Consider the following 21,595-nt stretch of genomic DNA (forward strand, 5'->3'; position numbering starts at 1 on the left):
TAAAAACTTGCAATGCTTCGTTAAGACCTATGGTGTAAACAAGTCCTTTGGAATGAGGCAAGATGCTGAATTCCTGCAGTGTTGTGTCCAAGAACTGAACTAGAAAATGCAGAAAATGCACCCCAATAACTTTGCCCTTCCTGAACACACCTGGATGGCATGAAACCTACGAACTTCCCAACCTCTAATTATTTCACCTCCTTGCAATAATTAGTAGGACCCAAATCAGGCCTTAAGAATACCAAGTTTTCTAAGGAGACAAATGAAACCCAGCCTGGGGTAAAGAACACACACACACACACACACAAAGAGCATGTAAAATATGTTTATTGTTCTTTAAAAGGGTTCAGGGTTTGGTTTCCAATCAGGCTGCACATCTTTCATCAGTCTGACATCTCCCCCCATGTCAAACTGGCTTCAGCTAGCAATACTTCATTAAATCCAAAAGATAAAAAAAAAAAACACCTTAATTTTGAGGAAGAAAATCCAGTTCTGAGAACAATTAACATTAGTCTGTAATTTAAAACAAAATGAGGGCTAATGTTTCATGTTGCTTTATACACCCTTCTCCTCACACAGAACCAGGAATGTAATTTTCCTAACTCAGGCAGGCACTGATACTGGTGGACACTGCACACACACGCACACACACAACTGTTTCTCTCTCTCTCTCTGTCTCTCCCTCCCCGCAGACAACAAAAATCAGAGCATGTCAAAGGAAAAAGGTCTGTTATGGTATTGATCAAAACCCTTGGAGTCGACAATCTATCTGAGCTTTGAGAATATTCTGTTTTGATCTTGAGCCTATATGTTCTAAAATACAGGATTTTTTGGATAGTACCATCATTTTCCACTTTAAAACCCTAGAAACAATTTCAAAAAGCATTATTTTGTTTTGTTTTCTGGGATGGGGGAGGAGAGCATCTACAGATTTTCATTTAGTTTAAGAGCAAAACAACCCTGGCATCAGAGATAGGCAGTTCACATAGCCAGCCAATGTCTGAGGTATCATCACGACAAGGTCCCAGTCCATTCCTACTGGTCTAGCTGATCCTAACAAAATGGGAAGTTTATGGCTCTGCATATCAAATTCCAGCACGACAAGATGACCCTAAGCCTTTATTCAAATCCTTAGAAGCAGAGCACTAGGAAGTGTGTAATATTTAAATGAAGAGTGCAGAAGCCCCTGAAGGTGTCTTTCAACTTGCTTTGTTGATACAGCCTGGTCAAAACTGCCTTCTACAAAATAGCAAAAAAACAGTTTTTCTAGATCAGCACATTGAACCCAACAAAGAATCAGCAAAAATGACACTACACCAAATACCACTAGCAACACAGTCCTTTTGCTACTGGTTGCGCTGCTCTATGTCTCTCTCCTACCCTGTTAGGCCTGTGGACACGTACTCACTAGGCATTGTTGGTTTTATCTCATAAAGAACCTAGTAAGAAAATAACAAGGCAATCAGTGGTTAAACTGAACTGTACATATGGGGGCAGTTTGGAAAATACCCATGCAGGCATTTCTCAAGTCCAAGATATTATATCTTCGCTGCTACTCCTCTGACTGTTCCTGAAAATTCAGAGTACAGATAAATCCTAAAATAAAAATTTCCAACTACCAGCATTCTCTGACATCATTAGACAGAAAATCAGCGAGTACTGCTACACACAGCCCACAACTCTTACAAGGTGTAGAAAGTGTGCTAACTCTCTCCCTGGACACATCTTTAGTGATGGACTGGAGTACTCCCCTTCAGAAAACAAACTTTCTGGGATACCCACTTAGTTTCATTGGTTGGAAAAGTGAAGAATTTGACTCACAGCTAAGCTCTTTAAGAGACTCCTCCTGAAATGCCATTTCCCCACTAACTTACCAAAACAAAACCACAAACAAAAGGCTCCTGGCTACTTTGCCTAATGTTGTATAGAGTTTTCAAGAAAAGAAACTAACATGAACACCCCATCATCAGTAAAGACTAAAAACCACCTGGATCATATAATAGATATGCCACTGCTTTTTTTTTTTTTTTGGTGTTTTTTTTTTTTTTTCTAAAAGTGCCCAGGTGGGCTTAAGGCTGCCAGACTGCACGCACATCTACAGCAACAAGGGCTTCTCCTATTCCATCTACAGCTTGTATCGGGGGAAAAGGAGAGGAATAGGGAAAGGAGAGAAGAGAGGAATATTGTAGCCCCCACCCCCTACCCTCAAATCAAGAAAAAAGAAAGAAATCACACAACATGGAGATCTATGTGCCAAGCATAATGGAAGAGTGAGCTCCCCAAACAGATGACTCTGCACAGGCTACTTACTGTCCTGCTGGTTTCCCTTAGAGGCCTATTTTGAAAAAGTTAAAAAAGACAGGAGATTTTGAAATAATTCAGTCCTGGCAGAAATTCAAACTTCAATACTAAGAGCAAAATCATTCTCCACTGAATTAATCCCTTTTTTCTTTCTCTTTTTCTTTTCTTAAACATTTTATTCATGTTAATAGAGGGATTTCTTTTTTGTTTGCTTTTTTCCAATCATTAGAAGAGTGGTTGAGGAGTACTGAATCCATCACTACTTTGATGACACAGTCAAGATTCCAGATTCACATTTCCAGGTACCAAGAGTTCCCTCTAAATGCCACAATCACGTCAGCCTTTGTATTTCTTTCTACTGAACACAGCAATGCCCGTTGGTATCTCTGAAGCGTAATCGCATCTTAGGTCGGTATTTCTCCAGGTAAAGCAGCTGTTTGGAATTGAATGCTCCCCTTCTTTTCCTGCGAAATACAAGAATGGCAAACTTTATCATACAAGAAGAAAGGAGCTGCCTAAGTCACTGAAATGCATTATTTATGGCCTTTGGCCTTTCCAATACCACAAAGCTGAAAGTCAACATACTTCCCATACAAAATCACTTAAGTTGAAATAAGCACTTTCTGTGCCTTCTGAGAAGGAACAGACCAGTTTTCTTTGCTGGCTCTTTTTAGCCTATTAAACATTTAAGAAAAATCAGAATGATTTATCCAGAGACATCTGACTATACTCTTCCCAATTAGATTAAAAATATTCTTCAGATTAGAATCAGTAGCAAGTATTTAGGATGCATGAGAGAGTATTTATATGAAGCAGCAGGCACAGATGGCATTCCTTAAAATATGTTTCCTTCCTAGAGCTGCTACAATTCATTCCATGCCCTGTCACAAACAAGTCTTTTTCTTTTCCTCCTCTTTTTTAAAGAAAAAAGAGAAAAGCTAAGAAAATAACTGCCAAAGAATTCCAAACAGCAAAGCAGCATGGCCCATTATTCCAGGCTGACGCCAAGACCCTGTCTGGGCACCACCATCCGGACTCTGCACCTGAACTTACGAGTCCTTGGTGATACACGGCACCTCTATAGATGCTGGCTTGCCTCCTGATTATAGACAGGGCATTTTGAAAGTACTTTATTTTTTAATTATATTTTATTGGTTGTTATTACAGTTGTCCCATTTTTTCCTTCCCTTTATTCCCCTCCGCCCTGCACCCCCTCCCTCCAGCAATCCCCCCTCTTAGTTCATGTCCATAGGTGGTATATATAAGTTCTTTGGCTTCTCCATTTCCCATAGTATTCTTAACCTCCCCCTGTCTATTTTGTGCCTACCAGCTATGCTCGAAAGTACTTTAAACATCCATTAAAAGAGACACAAGATTACTGAGACTCTTCTACCTAGCTACTCACTTTAAAGATTCCTAGATATTCAAGTCATATACTGGACATATTCTACAATGTCCACACTTGCCACCTAAATTAGGAAATCTTTAAATCTGGGAGCTAGTAGTCTTGAGTATCTTTATCACTTTCTCTTTCTGATATCCTCGAACAAACAATATTTTAAGCCGAAGACAACAAATTATTCCAGACTACAAATGAATACTTTTCCACAATTCATTCTTCTTGTATGATCTTGCTCTATGTGTTTCTGAACATAAAACTTCATACTCACTGTCTTATAAACTGAACTGCATCTTCATACTTCATTCCACATTCAATCAAAGCAAGTGCAACCAGCACAGGTGCCCTGCAGAGAGAAACTCATCTGTAAATATCCATGCATCCTTGGAATTAAAGAATTTTTTTAAAACCCAGATTATATATACTCTGGCTGATATGGCCCAGTGGATTGAGTGCTGGCCTGTGAACCAAGGGGCTACCAGTTCAGTTCCCCATCGGGGCACAGGCCTGGGTTATAGGCCAGGTCCCTGGTGGGGGGGCATGTGAGAGGCAACTACACATTGATATTTCTCTCCCTTCCTTTCTCCCTCCCTTCTCCTCTCTCTAAAAATAAAACAATAAAAAAATTTTTTAAATAAAACCCAGATTACATTACCAAAATTATCTCAGATTTCTGTTACAAATCAATTTTAATATCATTTCCATATCAAATACTAAAACTATGCTAATCCTTTTCATAGGCTAGGAGAAAGTATCAGAGAATTGGTAATTAGGAACAGTCTCTATAAGTATGTATATGTATATGTTTTTTAATTTTATTATGTTTTAATCTTCACCCAAGGATATGTTTATTGATTTTAGAGAGAAAGGAACAGAAAAAGAAAGAGAGAAAGAAACATCAATGTGAGAAAGAAACATCAACTGGCCACCTCCCGCACGTGGCCCAACCAAGAACCAAACCCTCAACCTAAGTATGTCCCCTGACCAGGAATCGAACCCACAATCTTTTGGTGTATAGGATGCCACTCTAACCAATGGAGCCACTGGCCAGGGCTAAGTATATTTTTTTAATGTAACAAAGGAAATGATTATTTTTTTAAGTCCATTACAGGGCACCAACTTTGGACTACCTGAAGTACTTACTAGTTATAAAATTAATCCAAGTTGAATTAAAAATACTACCTTCCCCCCTCAAGATAAGAACTGAAACTCAAGCCCTGGCTGGCGTAGCTCAGTGGATTGAGCGCGGGCTGGGAACCAAAGTGTCCCAGGTTCGATTCCCAGCCAGGGTACATGCCTGGGTTGCAGGCCATAACCCCCAGCAACTGCACATTGATGTTTCTCTCTCTCTCTCTCTCTCTATCTCCCTCCCTTCCCTCTCTAAAAATAAATAAATAAAATCTTAAAAAAATTTCTTAAAAAAAGAACTGAAACTCAGAAACTTTACTAAACCTTAAAAAAGAAAAGTAGCAAATAAAAGGGCTAAGCAGAGGTAAGAGCCTGAGTCACTACAGCCTGCACTAATGTTTTGAGTCAAAGTACAAACACCATAAATTGACATTTAACCTACTGCTGCTGCTGAGTACAGCAACACCAATCCATGCAATGCTCAAGGATAAAGGTTTTTAAAAAAATCCAAGTTAATTTTTGTTCTCCATACATCTCCTTTCAGGAGTTAAAGTTTAGCCACCTGCTCTCCACCTATTAACTTCCCATACATTGCAATCCAAAATTAACCATGTACAGATTTTTAAAATATCATCACCCATTTCAAAAACCTGAACCTTTGGTTACTTGAAATGGGAAGAAAAAGAAAAAAAACATGGAATTAAGACTGTATTTTTAGCTCAAAGATAAGGTTGAAGATATTAAGTCAGTTTCGAAACAACTACTGACCATCGCCCACTAAATCTGGTATGGTGTCAGAATCAGACGACCAGTGGAACACACAAAGTAGCTCTGAGAAATCATATGCCAGCTTTTGTTCTCATTTCCTTTCCTTCTGGCAATTTAATGTTTAGTGTAATAAATGTAAATTTCCACCGAAGTGAAATGTTTGATAATGACTTCACAGACAAAAGGGTAAAAACTTACCTTCCCAATCCTGCAACACAATGCACTGCAACACAGCAACCTGGCTCTTCACGAAATTTGGTTTTTAATAGGTTTAGCCAATCGTCCACTATCTGATTAGGGGGTGGCGCACCATCATCAAATGGCCAATCCTGGAAAAAAAAAATATTTTACATTAAACTGGTATTTCCTCCACAATTAACATCCTGATACAGAATAGCTCTGTAGTGCACAGGGCAGGCCTAATTGAACTAATTATACCAAATATACCTATTCTTAATAACATAATTCCGATCACTGCTGAAAGTGATCCAAGACTGAAATTTAAGAGCACCAAATACAGCACCAGCTACACTTCATAGAGGAGTGCCTTCCTCAATGAAGTGTAGCTGATGTCTAATTTTACCTTATAGAAATCTCCTATCAAAGTGATAAGAAGTTAGTGTTCCTCAAATATTTTATCTGAATAGATCAGTAAACAGGCATAGGGAAAACTGTATTTATAGCCAAGACAAAGGAAGAGAAGATATAACACTTGTCAATATGATTTAAAAGTTCTCTCTGGCAAAGAAGTATGCCAACTGGTATCTTATTGATCTCTACAAATATTTGTGAGGATTATCCCCCAAACAGTTCCAAGTATGATGTCTTTTTAGAGAAAGGCTCTCTGGTAAGAAATCTCCAATAGTTAGCATATCATAACAGAAAAATACTACCACCTTTGTGCTTATATTTTTTAAAAAAGCCAAGTAGCAAATATTTTTAACGCTCTGTCAAAATTACACATATCCCATTTAACAAGCGCAGTGCCACATAATAGAGCCCCCTAAGCAAATGGAGGCCTATTTCTCAAATACCCCTTTCTCTTTTTACATTCATCAAATTGGGCTTCTTTTAAATTTTAAATTAAGACAAACCCATGTGCATTCACAACACAGGCAGGTGTTTATCTTCCTTGCTACCTTGCAAGAGGTCCTAAAAAAACAATACAAATTAGCTTTGAAGAAAGGGGAAAGAGAACTTACATTTTACATACCTTATTTTCCATCTAGTTTTCAAGGACAGAAATGTAAAAACACTGGGCATTTTTTTTTTAAACAAGACTATTCTGATGAGATTGGATAAGGACACTTTAAAATACTAGTGGAGGGAAAAGAGAAAAGTGGCAGGGCACTAAATTGATTCTGCACTCATTATAGGTACCACTAGAATACTGCATGTAGCCTATTAGCCATGACAGTACATTATGTTTGATTTGTCAACTACACCCCATAATTAAAGGGCTGTCAGTGTTATCATTATAAATGTCACTGTAGTTTAACTGTAAATAGCAGTAAAATGAGTTAAGTACTTTAGCTGAGAGCTTACTTCCTTTACTACTCCCTAAAATGTACCTAGTTAAGAAACAATAACATGAAACATGCTTTACTTACTCATATAAACAGTTTCTATCAAAAAATCATTAAAGTAACAATTTTGAAGCATCTGAACTTCAAACTGACATAGCTGAAACCGCCATTAGTCTACTTCAATGTGTCTCTGATTTGTAAAAGCACTGGTCAGAGGACCGAAAGGCCTAATTCTGGGGACATTCTCTCATAAAGTGTCCCAAATCCTCTTCACTTAGCAAAAGTAAACTAACAATCCATCTTAAAGTCTGTCTGGGAAAAGGAAAGAAATTCCAATCTTAATTTTAAATGTCCTTGTTTTCAAGCTTAAGTTAGCCCTTTAATTTTATCTGATTATAGCTATATAAAACAAAACAAAAGCCTGCATTTAAAGGTCTGGAATAAACCCCAGACCTACCAGCATCTTCTACAAACTAGTTCTTTAGTTCATTTCTATTTTATAAAGTGTTTAACAGTATTACTGATTCACACAGTCAATCTGCAGTTCATTTTCCCATCCTGCCATCTGTCCAAACAAACTCTTTCCCATCTATCCACTGGAGAATATACAGCAGGGGATACGTTCCACAGGGGATATGTTCCACGATGCCCAGTGGGTGCCTGAAACTGCAGAACCTATGTATACTGTTTTTTCCTATACATACAAACCTGTTAAAATTTCGTTTATAAATGAGGCACAGAGATTAACAACAATAACCAATAATAAAATAGAACTATTATAATGTAATAAAAGTTACATAAATGTGGTCTCTATCTCCAGTAATTTTTATATATTTTCCTCCTGAATCTGTGTAACCATCTCTTACTTGTTTGCTGTCACTTGTTTGAGGAGATCCTTTGCTGAAGTGATCACACAGGCTTAACAGCTTCTGGTGTGACTTTTGCTGTCAACTGAAACGCATCTTCTGTTCATGTCTTCCCCCCACAAATGTAATGCCTTTTCCATCTGAACTATGCACTTATCATGAACTATGCAGTTATCGTGGCGGTAACTTTTGTGGTCTGAGGTGTGAGAGCAAAACCAGCACAACTTTCTTTTTCCTTCTCCACAATTTCACAGACAGAAGACTCATTCCTACCGTGATCTTAGCAACCTCAGCACATTTATTTCTTTCCTTATTCAATCGAGAACTTTCACCTTTTCATGTAAAAGGATGCATTTTACAGCGTATCTGAATCGCCAGCATTACTACTCTCGCATTTCAGGGCCATTATTAAGTAAATAAGGACAACATGAATACGAGCACAGCGATCCCGTGACTGTCAGTCGGACAACTGTCAGTCTGACAACGGAGGCGGAGGCGGCTGCTCAGTGACTAACGGGGTGTGGAGCTTCCAGCGCGGATGCACTGGAAGAAGGGAAGATTCACATCCTGGGCGGGACAAAGCAATATTTCATCACACAACTCAGAACGGCACATAATTTAAAATTTATGAATTGTTTACTTCTGGAATTCTTCCATTTAATAATTTAAGACCATGGTTGACCCCTGCAAGGTAACTGAAACTGCGGAAAGCAAAACTGCAGATAAGGGGGGACCACTGTATTCAGCCTAGCTTCAGAAGTTAACATTTTGTTTTGTTTTTTTAAACACAGGGCTATACCAGAAGTTAATTTAAAAAAAAAAAAAAAAAAAACAGGGCTATATTTTACACATGTTTACACTTATCCCCATGATTTCCAGCCAGGAGAACGTAAAGTCATTTAGAAATGAGAATGTGAGCAAATTGCTACCATACTATTCAAATACATTTGAAGACATAGAATGTTTTGAAAACATAATGCTTGGCTACTTAGTTTTACTGTTTTCACCAAAATGAAGGTGAGGAAACTCTATGAATCACATAGGAGATGACTGCCTTGCTGACATGTTGAACATTTATTTTCCGTTCATGAACAGCCCTCACAACTACTGGCCAACGCAGTTAAGACTACAAAAATTCCTACTTTTTCCTTTCAATAAAAAGTAGGAATTGTTCACTGTACAATTATCTTCTTTATTATTTTCTTCCTCACCAACCACTTTAAAAAATCCCCAGGTCTCAACCTACTTAACTGCCTTCCCACAATCAAATCAAATAGTTCTAAAACACCGAAGACTACAAAGTCATTTCATTACATGCTCCCGCAATTTAGACAACTATTTAGGGAAGAAGGTATAAAATTTTACCCAATCTAAGGCTCCTATTTTCTATAATAAAATAGCATACACAGAGGCTAGGGAGGATTTTAATTTAAAACAATTCCACTTTTTCTTCAAACTAAACTATGAAAGAAATCAAATCACACAAAAGTTTCTTAGAAACCTAGAAAAGTATCAGAAACTATGCTGATAACTCTGGAGCAAGATGCCTTCTCCCATCCCTTAGCTTCTCCTACTACCTTTTTGTGCCCTACAACAGGGGTAACCAACCCATGGGCCATGGTCCAGGATGGCTATAAATGCAGTCCAACACAAAATCATAAATTTACTTAAAACATTATGAGATACTTTTGTTTTCATTAGTGTTTGTATATTTAATGTGCGGCCCAAGACAACTTTTCTTCTTCTAGTGTGGCCCAGAGATGCCAAACTATTAAGTAACTAATTTGTACTTGCAAAGTGAGGAAGAATATTTCCATGTGACTTAAGAATGTCTGATGAAAATTACTTTCAGTTAGATTCAAACCAGTAGCCTAGAAACAAAAGCCAACTGTTGCATAAATTTCCTAGAAAAAACAAAATGCAAATTTCCATTTTCTTAAAATAAGTGTTCCCTAAATTTTACTTTTTATGTATTAAAAACACCCTCCCAGCAAGTGTAGACTTTAACAGCACAAATGAACAAACTGCCAACTACCAAAAATTTAAAGGTTGCTATGAACACCACATTCTCCTAATACAAGCTCAAAAAGCAAAACTACTGAGTGCCAAGTTTTATACGTATCTATGTCTGAAAGGTACAACTTATTTGTAGTGAAAAATTAAAACACTACACACTCACTAGAACGTGGATTCCTTCTTTTTCAACTGGAGCTTTATCATATGTAGCATCACAAACTCGAACCAAAGTTGTCACTCCATACTTCTTAAGTTCCTTTAAAGGAAAATAATGTAAGAATTTGCTTTTAGAATCTGCAAGCAAAGCTTTAAAAATGTTCTATGATTTATACAAACTGAAACAACAAAACATCATTTTTCAACAAAAATCAAAATCACTCTCAAGATGGCAACATACATTGTGCAATAGATATACTCGCACTCTTTGTAGAAGCAACAATAAGACTTCACCTTTATAAAGAGCAATTTAGTAGCACAACACAAATCTTTTAAAGAACACATATACTTGACCAAGAAATTCCACTTCTGGGATTTGTTACTAACAAAATAATTAGAGATATGCACAAAGATTTGGATGCCAGCATGTTTAGCACGGCTTGGAATGGTAAAAACCTGGAAACAGTATTAATGATGCAAAACATGGGAATGATTAAAAAAGTATGGGCCATCCATACAAAATACTATGACATCTATAAAAATAATACTAAGGAGAGTGGGGGAAGACTTTTTTTGAATATATAGTGTGTTCCTATCTATATGTATACTTATAAATATATCCATACATGCAGAGAAAAAAACATCTAAAAGCTAAGTATTAACAGTTAAGTATTTTTAAAGTATCTTTTGCTTATCTATAGCTTTTTTTATGAAGTAAATACTTAATGCTTTTTATTAAACAAAAGTTACTTTGAAATTAAGATTTAAAAGTAGTATCATATTACAAAGCCAATTAACACACAAATAATTATAGCCAGAAGCCTTGTTCCTTTAAAAACTTTCCCACAGTAATGCCTAACCTAATCCAGGGGCTACCTATTTTCAAGGGACCACCAGTATCTTTTTTATAGCTGCAGGAGGACAATAACTTCTGCCACTTTTGGATTCTATGGCCGAGGAATTATGTGAGACTAAAAATAGTACCACATAACGAAGCCAGGGTGACTGGACAACCTAAGGGCACACAAGCCCAGAGCCAACTCATACACTGTGCACACCACGTTTAGAAGCTCAAGGACTTATTAAGTGTAAACAAGCAGGAACAGTGACATCCTACAAGAAACATTCGCCATTTGGTTATCTCAAAAGTAAAGTTATTTTAATTGCTAAAGTTTATAAGTTAAAATTAAGACAGAAAGGTCTTCTTATAAAATACGTTCAGGAAAGTTGTTAAGTATTATAATGAGTCAGGAATTTTAAGAAGTTTCAAAATACAAATAAAATCCCTCTGAAATGAACTTCATAGTAGCCGTTTATTGAAAGGTTATGGTAGAATTTTTATGGTAAATATTTGTGGCCTTAAGCAAGTCAAAACCTCTTTTGAACTCAGTTTTGCCAGCTGAAAAATGAGAGGGATGGATTTAGAATCCCTAGGGGTTCAACCAGTTAAGTCTACTCTGTATCAGTAGAGATCTACATCAATAGAGATCACATTCAGACTGAATAACCAGGGAGTGATAAAAGGCTTACATTCAAATGTTTGTTGAATAAAGTACAAAACATTCCTCTACTACTACTACCAATAGGAAAAATGAAGGATCTGACAAAAATGCTATGATACTCTTCCATCCCCTGAATTTCTGAACCCTTGTGATGGCTACTATTGCAAGTAGTTCTGGGGTAGCTTTTCATCAAAAGTGGTTAGGATATTTGAGGTAGACACGGGCGTTAGTGTCAGAGACAGTTCCACCACATACTGTATACTTTCACTGAATTACTGAAACGCTCTGAATTTCAGTTTCTTCATCTACAGAGGGAGATAATAATGGTACCTGCACCTCACAGGGTTATTGTGAGGAGTAAATGATATGCTGCCTAAAATTGCTGATTGTAATGCTGGGTACAAAGTGTTCAATAAATGGTAATTATTTTTATTATTGAAAGTATGATAAAAGAACTGCTTCTAATGTAGAAAGAATAGAAGAAAAAACATAGTAACAAATCATCTCTAAGGTCTTCCCAAATTCCATAAATGTTCCTTTAAAACTGTTATAATTAATCCAATCCATTTCAAAAGATTGGTAGAATGACCCCCGCAATCAATCACAGAAATAAATGGCTTTGTGATAGGAGACTTCTTTATAATGATGTTAATTTTTAACAGTCTTTATTAAAAATTTACCAATCCAAAAGTACACCATGCTACAGTCTTACCTCTGTGAACTTGTTGAGGGTAGCATTGGTAGGGTTGTGAGTTATCAGAAAACGCATGTTCTCATAGGAGATCTCCACAGGGGCTGGACGGTTCATTATGGCAAATAAAAAGTGTGAGCGTGCGTGTGTGAGTGTGATGGGGGAAATGAAAAAAAAATCAATAAATCTTGAAATGTTTCACAGCAGAAAACATTAAAAAGACCACTAAAATGCCTATTATCAATCAGTGTTTTTTCTATTCAACTTGTTTGTTGTTTGAGAAGCTTCTCTCTTCAAGATAAGCAAAAGTATTTAGAATCCACTTGAATCCAAATTCAACTTCGGCCTCAATGTCTGCAGATGGATACCTTCGGACTCCAAAAAAATCCAACTACATACAAAACTTAAGTAGCCTTTACTACATTTAGGCACTAGTGAGACAAGTTAAAAGTGTAGGTCACTTCCCACTTTTGTTTACTTGATGCTTAATTTTACTGGAGTCATTAAAAGAAATATGCTTGCAATTAAAAAAAGCCAACTATTTCTGAGGCCAGTCTTGGTGTCCAGAGTCTTCAAGGCAATGTTAATTATGGCACATAGAACCCCCAAGCTCACTTGTCAGCAAAAACGCTGTGCTGAGCCTGGCAGAAGTCTGCCCTCACACTCAGAATCGCCATAAATGTGCAACGTATATTCCAACAAAAAACCTGGAAGAGAAAAACATAAACAAAATGAACTGGAGGTTGACAGCATCATAAACACAATGCTCAAAGTCAAGGACACATTCTTTATGAGCCCAAAGACATCTGAAATGTCACCATTCTAAATGATTGGCATCTATCAAGAGTAGGGTAGAAGTATATACCAGAAGTTTTAAAAGACTGAGATTCAAAAGTTAAATATGTCTTTCTTTTTCAAATCAGGATCCAATAATCAAAGTTTCTGTGCTAACAAGATTATATTTAACTCAAGTCATTTTTAACTGATAAATGATCCTTAAAGAAATCTCTTCGTGGACTCTTCATAAAGTTTATAATAATCTTTTTTCTGCTTTGATGGTTAAGCCTTTTACATATACTCTTTGCTTAAAGTAAGATTTATCTATAAATGGATGGACAATATTTACCAAAATTCCACTTAGAGGATTTAATTCTTTTTTTTTAAGAATTTCATTTATTTATTTTTAGAGAGAGAAAAGGAAAGGAGAGAGGGAGAGAAACATCAATGTGTTTGCCTCTTGCATCCCCCCTACTGGGGACCTGGATGGCAACCCAGGTATGTGCCCTGTGGCTGGGAATCGAACCAGCAACCTTTTGGTTTCACAGGCCAGCACTCAATCCATTGAGCCACACCAGCCAGGGATAGAGATTTAATTCCTTCTATCCAAAGTATATGCATTGGCCCCCATTTAGGATACTAGCCGGTAAAGCACTTCTTTCAAAAAACTGCCTTTTCCTCGCAACTCTGAGTAGTTGTTACTACCTATGAGGAATGAGGAAAGAGGATCAGAAAAGTGAAGTGACTTGTCTAAGGTGAATGAACTAATTGAGTCCAAATTCTAACCCAAGTCTTTTGCTAGTTCCATATTTTTTCCAATGTACCACGTCAGCTGACTCAACCAATGTATGAATCCCATCCTCTCACTTTCTAGTCCAGTTTACCTTTTTTACTACTTCTTACATCAGTAGCTCGGAAGTACAAAAGCATTTAAAGGTCAATGACTCATACAGCACTCTCCTGCCCAAATATTAATCCCTACCAAAACAAGGCAAGAAAGAGAAGTGGTAAAATTTTAACATCTTAAGCCTGCTTTGAAACACAGTAATCTTGATAGATGGCTCAGTCAGACTGTCAACATAATCATGATTTCCTCTGGAAACAGGGACAAAGTCAAGTTCTTTCACTTGCCTCTTTCTTAAGCTTCCAATGAATGCTTATTTAGAAGTTTCTAAAAAAGGTAATTGTGATCGAACAGAAAAAGACATGAAAGATAATGACTATATAATAGTTTGCAGAAAAAAGTGAAATATAGATTAAAAAGAACCTGGGCTTACAAACTTTTAAGCCTACTCATCTATCCTCAAGTCTTCTTTTTACAGATATTCTTATGGCATTTTATTTTGTAAGTTACATACTTGTGACAATATCACCATGGACACAAACACAAAACTAAACACATTCCTAAAATATGAAAGATAAAAATTAAAAATGGCATTCTAAGAACTTCAGTACCTCAGCAAAATGAGTTACCCACTACAGTAAAAATGAAAACTTCTATACTCAACTAACAAAAATAAAAATACACACACCATCACTCTTCCTACCTAACTCTAACTGTACCTCCAAAACACAGCCACCTTAGATTGCACATTTCACAGAGTACTCCATGAATAATCAAGGAATTGTAGAGCTAGAAAAAACTTACAAATCAAACTACTCTGACCTTTAAAAAGAAAAAAGATGATGTTTGGGATCCAGAAAGGTTAAAATGACTTAACTAAGACCACACTACTACTTAGTAGCAGATCAAGCACAAGAGCCCAGGTCTCCTAACTCCCTATTGATTTCTCCTTCAATTTTCACTAATGGAGGTACCCACATACTTAAGTCATAATCTTTTTCATGTAAGTGTAACTTTTCAAATATTTACTTGGATATTCATCTGCAACTCTGTGACCTTATAATAAGGGGAGAAAAGATAAATAAAGTAACTACTCAAAGAACAATGGTTTGCATACAGTGCAGAGCAAAACACAAGGAAATTCTAGCCTGCTTGAATCTCTTTGGTTTAATGATGTTATCGCAGATAATTTTTGTGTCAGCTGAGTAAAGGTACTGAAAGACCTACATTGTAGTGATGGCCAGGTTTTAAAAGTTACAGTTCTAGCATTAAGTTTTCTACCTAGTCTCCAGTGTTTGCCTGCTCAGCAAACACAGCAATCTTTAGCCCATCTTATTCTTCCAAATCATTTTGGAAGGACCACTTCCAGGGATAAGGACAATTCATTATTAACTTTTCAATTCTTTTTTTTTTAATCCTCACCCAAGGATATGTTTATTGGTGTGTGTGTGTGAGAGAGAGAGAGAGAGAAAAACATCGATGTGAGATACATAAATTGGTTGCCTCCTGTAAATGCCCCCAAGGGGGTCACAAGGGATAGAAACCGAAACCTTTTGGTACAGGGGACAATGCTCCAACCAACTGAGCCACTCGGCTAGGGCTTCAATTTTCAATTCGAAACACCATATTGAGATCCCCAGCAAAAGAATTTCTTCCAAATGAAACAGTATGTTCTATCAATGTTAACAGATACATGATAAAAGCAAGCTTCTGCTCCTTCCCCCTCCCCCCTCCCCCAAGGGTTCAACTACACATCAACAGTTAAATGTTCTTGCACCTGTCAATTCAGATAACTAATGTTCATTCCTGTGAAACCCATAAGAATGCAAAGCAAACCGTCTGTAAAAGAATCATAAACATCGTATCACAGCTGGAAAGTACAAGTTACAAAGGCCTATATTTTAGCATAAACTCAGCACCTGTACCCCTTACAGAAAAACCTTCTTCTAAAGTCTCTCTCTAGCATTAGTTCTGCTTTATCTACTTAAGTAAAAATTGATTCTTGCCTTAATTTACCAGGTGTTGGAAGAGGCTTTTTGGTATGTTTTGTTTACCTGACATGTAATAGCTACCAGATTCAAATATCCATCCAAATATTCACTCCACCCTTAACTATTTTCTTTTTAATCATCACTCAAGGACATGCTTACTGATTTTAGAGAAAGAAGAAGGCAGGGAGAAAGAGAGAAACATCAATCGGTTGCCTCTCGTACTTGTCTGGACTGGGGACCAAATCCACAACCTAGCCCTGATGGGGAATCAAATTGCAACCTTTTTTGTTTTACAGGATGACTCTCCAACCATCTGAGCCACACTGGCAGGGCTACCCTTTACTTTTATCTTTATGGAACCTAACTTTTAAGTGTTGAATTTAGCCCTGGCTGGTGTGGCTCAGTGGATTGAGTACTGGCCTGCAAACCAAAAGGTCACCAGTTTGACCCCTAGTCTGGGCACATGCTTGGGCTGTGGGCCAAGTCCCCAGTTGGGGGCATGTGAGAAGCAACCAATCAATGTATCTCTCACACATTGATGTTTCTCTCCCTTTCTTTCTCCTTCCCTTCCCCTCTCTCTAAAAGTAAATAAATGAAATATTTAAGCCCTGGCTGGTGTGGCTCAGTGGACTGAGCCCGCCTGTAAACCGAAAGGTTGACAGTGTGATTCCCAGTCAGGGGACATGCCTGGGTTACGGACTAGGGGGCAAATGAGAGGCAACCACACATTGATGTTGCTCTCCCTCTCTTGCTCCCTCCGTTTCCCTCTCTCTAAAAATAAATAAAACCTTTAAAAGCTTTTAAAAAATAAAATAAGATGTTGAATTTGGGACATTTCCAATTTTAACAAAAGAATGTAACTTCATTGGAGGATTAGACAGGATGGTCTATAACAGAAAAATCATTTTAAATTGAGGGAAAGGAAGAATGGAAGGGAAAAAATGAATGAAGAAATGGGCTGAAAGAATGGCAAGTAAGCAGAGGCCTACCAAGCTAAGATAAGACAGAGTCAATAACACAACAGAATACTTAAAACTTTGAAGACTATGGTAGAGTTTAAATGTCTAGTGTCAATACTCTATGGCTAACATCAGTCTAGATGAGAATCAAAAACCAAAATGCATGAAATAACACAATATCCATCATTTAATCATGGCACATTCTTAAAATGGAAAACTATACAGAGGTTAAAAAGAATAAAACAGATTTATAAGAACTGTTACGTAAAGATGGCTAAGAGACACTAATAAGTGAAAGGAGCAAGGCATGTAACAGTATATACAGAAACACTTGTGAGTACCATATAGCTTCCGTACCCATAAACTATCCTGAAAATTAAGAAGTAACAGCGGTTTCCGGGGGTTGCCTGGGAACTCAAGGCCAGGAGTATGATTTACTTTGCCTTCTGAACTGTCTTAATTTTTTTTCATGTACATAATATGTTAGCTTAATTTCTGTTTAATTCTAGGGTGATACAGATTTACAATTTAATTACTTTCTTAATAGTGCTATAACCACGGGATAGCAAAGGGCGTCAAGAGGGCTAGCCCCTCTGTCCGGGAAGACAGTGTTCTTTGTTAAAGAGACTAAACTACTGAGTAAAAACTCAGGTACTACTTTGACAGTTGTAAATCTAAGTCTAAATACAAATATAGGGGATTTAAAGGCTGAAGGAACTTACAAAATCAGTCCCATTTAGTGTAACCCAAACTTACTGGGCATCCTTTTTAAAATTCTGTCAATCCACTCACATCAAGCTTTCCACTGAGAAAACACCTCTTTCTATTTCCAAATTAAAGCAAATGATACAGTAAACCCTCTAATTTGATAGGTTATGACAGTATTCACCAAATTAAAACAGCATATTATACTATAAATGCAGAATAAAATATTCTAGACCTAAGAAAATAAAAATCTAAAAGCAAAGGTCTTACAAGTAAGCATATTTGCTGTTACTTTTCTTAACCAGAAATTCTACAGGAAGTCATGCAAATTTGAGTTAGCTTGGTTTCTACAAACAGGCAACATGAAAGCATAATACTGTATATAAGACTAAAATCTTGTAACAATTTTTCCTAAAACAAATTTATTTCACTTCAATGAAGACATGTGCACTTCCCTTAAAGTATGAATGATCTGTCAACAGTTAAAAAACAATTATTCTCTGAAGTTAGTTTTGCCTTGCAATTTGGCTGGTTAAGAATTTACTAATTCACACATTTACTGGACATATACTATGTATCACATACTCCTACAGTTGCAGCAACAGCAGTAAAAACAAAAAGAAAAACTCCTGTCAGGATGCATCTTATACTTTAGTAGGCAGAGAAAGACAAATAAAATATGCCACTGCTATGGAGGAAAATGCAAAGCAAGAGAATCTGCAGTGCCTCCAATTCTAAATAAGGCTATCAGGAAAGGCCTCACTGAAAAAAGTGACATTTTATCCAAGACCTGGAGGTGTGAGCCAAATAGATATTTGAGGGAGCATTCTAGGCAGAGGGATTAGCTGTTGCAAAGGTTATGAGGTGGGGCCAAGCTTGGAGTGTTCTAGGAACCTCAAGGGCAGCCTGTGCTACCAGCTCAGAGAAGGCAAGGGAATAAATAGGGTCAGAGAAATAAGTGGATGCCTATGGGCCAATATCTGGCTTTTATTTTAAGAAAAATGAAATTTCAAGCAAAACTGACAATTTATGCTTAAAAGGCCCACTCTAGCTGCGATGTGGAGACATTATATGAGTAGTATGGGTGGAAGCGGACAGATCCTGTTGCTATAATCCAGGAAAGAGACAAGGATGGCTTGAGCCAGGGTAATAGAAATACAGAACATAAGAAGGGATCAGTCTTAAAATATACTTTGAGGTGGAACCCAAAAAGATTTGTCCACAGCCTGGATATGGGGTCTGAAAAAAAGAAATGTCAAGGTTCTCAATAACTCTAAGAACTTGTAAAGCCTCACTTAACATTCAGGAACTATTCAGGCAACAGAGCATAAAATCTTCACAGCTGGAAGCCCACGATACTTGCAACCAAGGCAGCAGCAAGCAGCAGCAGCTCTCCCAGGCTAACCCCCTGAACCTGTCTCCAAGGCCCTCTTTCTCTGACTTCCACGAGCCAAAGCAGCCCAGCCTAGGCTCTCCTGTTGCTTCTTCTATCTTAAGCCATTCATTGTTTCACTGTCCCCAGCTTTAATAAACATCCCATATGAGTGTGAAAAAAAATCTTCACCACCATCAAGGAAGTAGAGAAACTCCTCTGTGAAGTACTACTTTATCTACTGCATTTTGACCGTTGTGGGGGAGTACTTTAAGATTAGTAAACGAAAGAGAACCCAACTTTGCTCATTAAACACTCAACTTCTGGTTAACGGGGCTCAAACTGAAATTTTACTCATCTTTCATAACCTACTCCCAACTCATCAGAGCCCTACAGAAACAACAGCTCTACTCTCTGTGCTACTTATCTTTCTTTATCCTGCTACTGTTGCATTTATCAAACTAAAATTGAATACATCTGGATCCTTGAACATAGACAATTCTAATTAATATTAGTTCTCCTGCCCTACTGACAACAGTCCTTGGGAATTTATAGTAAAGAAAGAGGTATCCATTAAATTCTACACAAATTAGGACCCAAAACATCTGTAAACAAGCTAAAAATAGCAAGATGCTTCTTTACTGCTAACAAAAAAAAGTTTCATAGTTACTACCTTGGTTATTCCCACTTTTCGACTTCCTCATTTAAGAAGGGAACTTAAGAATCAAGTTCCAGAACAGAAATCAACAATAAGTTGTATAAAAAGAAATTATGACCTTGATGGTGGGAAAATATCTTTAACATTTCAGAACCAGCAGAAGATACACGGCCTGCCACAGGACTGGACAGGACAGGACAGGACAGGACAGGAAAGGAAAGGAAAGGAAAGGAAAGGAAAGGAAAGGAAAGGAATTAACCAACAACCACACCTGCTTCTGAGGACAGTGACAGTTATTTACTGAGGTCCTGTGGGCCCTGTTCCCACTCAAATGTAAAGGGAGTGGTTTCTGAGTCTGTATGTACCCTAGTGATTAGAAGTAGTTGTCTTTTTCCAGTAATTCCTATTTCTACGAATAACTAAGACTAAAATTGCATTAAATATTTTCATGCCGCACTTGAAAATATTTATTTTTCATTTTGTACTTCATTATTCTCTTAAAGATTAGCAATTCTCCAGCTAAATCCCTTGTCCAATTTTTCTAATTTGTCCTCTCATGGAGGTAACAATACTATAGCCAATTTTCACTTTTTCTAAAAAATTATTTGAATACCAGCAATAACATTAAAAACCCCAAAAGCACAATTCTAATACTGGGCATTAATCTTATCATTTTCAGCAAATCTTCTAAAATTAAGTTAATTAACTCTGTTATTGGTTATATTCATTCATACTTTCATTTCCAGGCAAAGGTATCATAATTATCCTCTCCACAGACTTTAGTTTATGTGCATTTTAAGACTCCCAAGACTTTTTAATATTAAGTTTAAGCACATTCTCTTTCTAAGTAACTGTGGATCTCCTCTATACAATAAGAACTATCTCAAACTCAGCTGTGTTCCCATAAAATTAAATCCTAATGTTTGTTTTCTTCTTTCCTTTCATCTTACTTTCTGCAATCTCAAAAGGCTAAGTAATTGCCCCAGAGAACAATTTAAATCTTAATCATCTGCCTGGCTGTTGTGACTTAGTGGCTTGAGTGTCAGCCTGTGAACCAAAGGGTCACTGGTTTGATTCCCAGTCAGGGCACATGCCTGGGTCGAGGCAACCACACACTGATGTTTCCCTCTCTTTCTCCCTCCTTTCCCCTTTTTCTAAAAATAAATAAAATCTTTTTAAAAATTAATCTTAATCACCTTAGTTTCCAACATCACTATACATACTTAACCCAAGAACCACTGAATCAATTATTTCTTTAATAAAGATATGTATTTGAGATTTAAAACTTCAATTGTAACAAAATAATTTCAGTAGGAAAAATCCAAAAGGACACCTGGATTTGCCCTGTCAACACTACTTTGAAATGTTTTCTGACCTACATCAGGACAGTCTGAATGACTGTAACAGCTGCAAGTTCCCTGAGGTTGCAAAATAGATACTTGGGAAAAGGTTATTTGAATCACCTTTCAAAATAATCTACAGCACAGGAGCAGCATGCAAAGCAAAAACTTCCAGGCTATTGTTAGCATTATTTAAAATATATGTTTCAGAGCTTAGCAGTTTATGGGTCAACTTAACTCTTTCATTTCCCTATTTTGTCAAATGTATTGGTCCTGTCCAAGTATCTACCACCAAAAAGCGAGGAAAGGAAGCTTTCTATGTCAGGATACAGAATAAAAACATTCCAAATAACATCTTGTCAGCACAAATTCTTTTGTTTGAGCCCCAGAAATTTTTCTGCCGTTAGGGCATTTTGGTCCAAGTTTCCCCTAAAACTGGGTAAATTACACTTCACTTCCTCTCCTAAGCTTGCTTTTCATAAATCATGTTATACTTCACAGCCATCTCTCTGCATACTTAGTACAAAACAAATAGACAAGAACCCAAATTGTTCTATTTGGAGCTGCTGCTGGCCTCCTAAAATATATCGTCTATC

At 37.1% G+C, this 21,595-nt stretch overlaps 1 protein-coding gene across 4 annotated transcripts in view; it reads right to left on the reverse strand.

Annotated features, from left to right (window-relative positions):
- Nucleotides 1-310: 310 nt before the first annotated feature.
- Nucleotides 311-21,595, reverse strand: part of PTP4A2 (protein tyrosine phosphatase 4A2) — a 28,667-nt gene continuing 7,382 nt past the window's right edge. For 2 of the 4 annotated variants that reach the window (XM_036025690.1, XM_036025689.1), the window contains exons 2-6: nt 12,375-13,060; nt 10,168-10,260; nt 5,795-5,925; nt 3,972-4,046; nt 311-2,765 (exon numbers count right to left, since the gene is read on the reverse strand). In XM_036025690.1, coding sequence (XP_035881583.1) covers nt 2,657-2,765; nt 3,972-4,046; nt 5,795-5,925; nt 10,168-10,260; nt 12,375-12,470 — 504 coding nt within the window. In that variant the 5' untranslated portion in view covers nt 12,471-13,060 and the 3' untranslated portion in view covers nt 311-2,656. Of the gene's footprint in view, nt 2,766-3,967; nt 4,047-5,794; nt 5,926-10,167; nt 10,261-12,374; nt 13,061-21,595 lie in introns of those variants that run through there. The other 2 variants (XM_028513926.2, XM_036025691.1) reach the window with 2 other exon arrangements.

Source organism: Phyllostomus discolor, chromosome 5 (assembly GCF_004126475.2).
Source record: "Phyllostomus discolor isolate MPI-MPIP mPhyDis1 chromosome 5, mPhyDis1.pri.v3, whole genome shotgun sequence".
NCBI lineage: Eukaryota > Metazoa > Chordata > Mammalia > Chiroptera > Phyllostomidae > Phyllostomus > Phyllostomus discolor.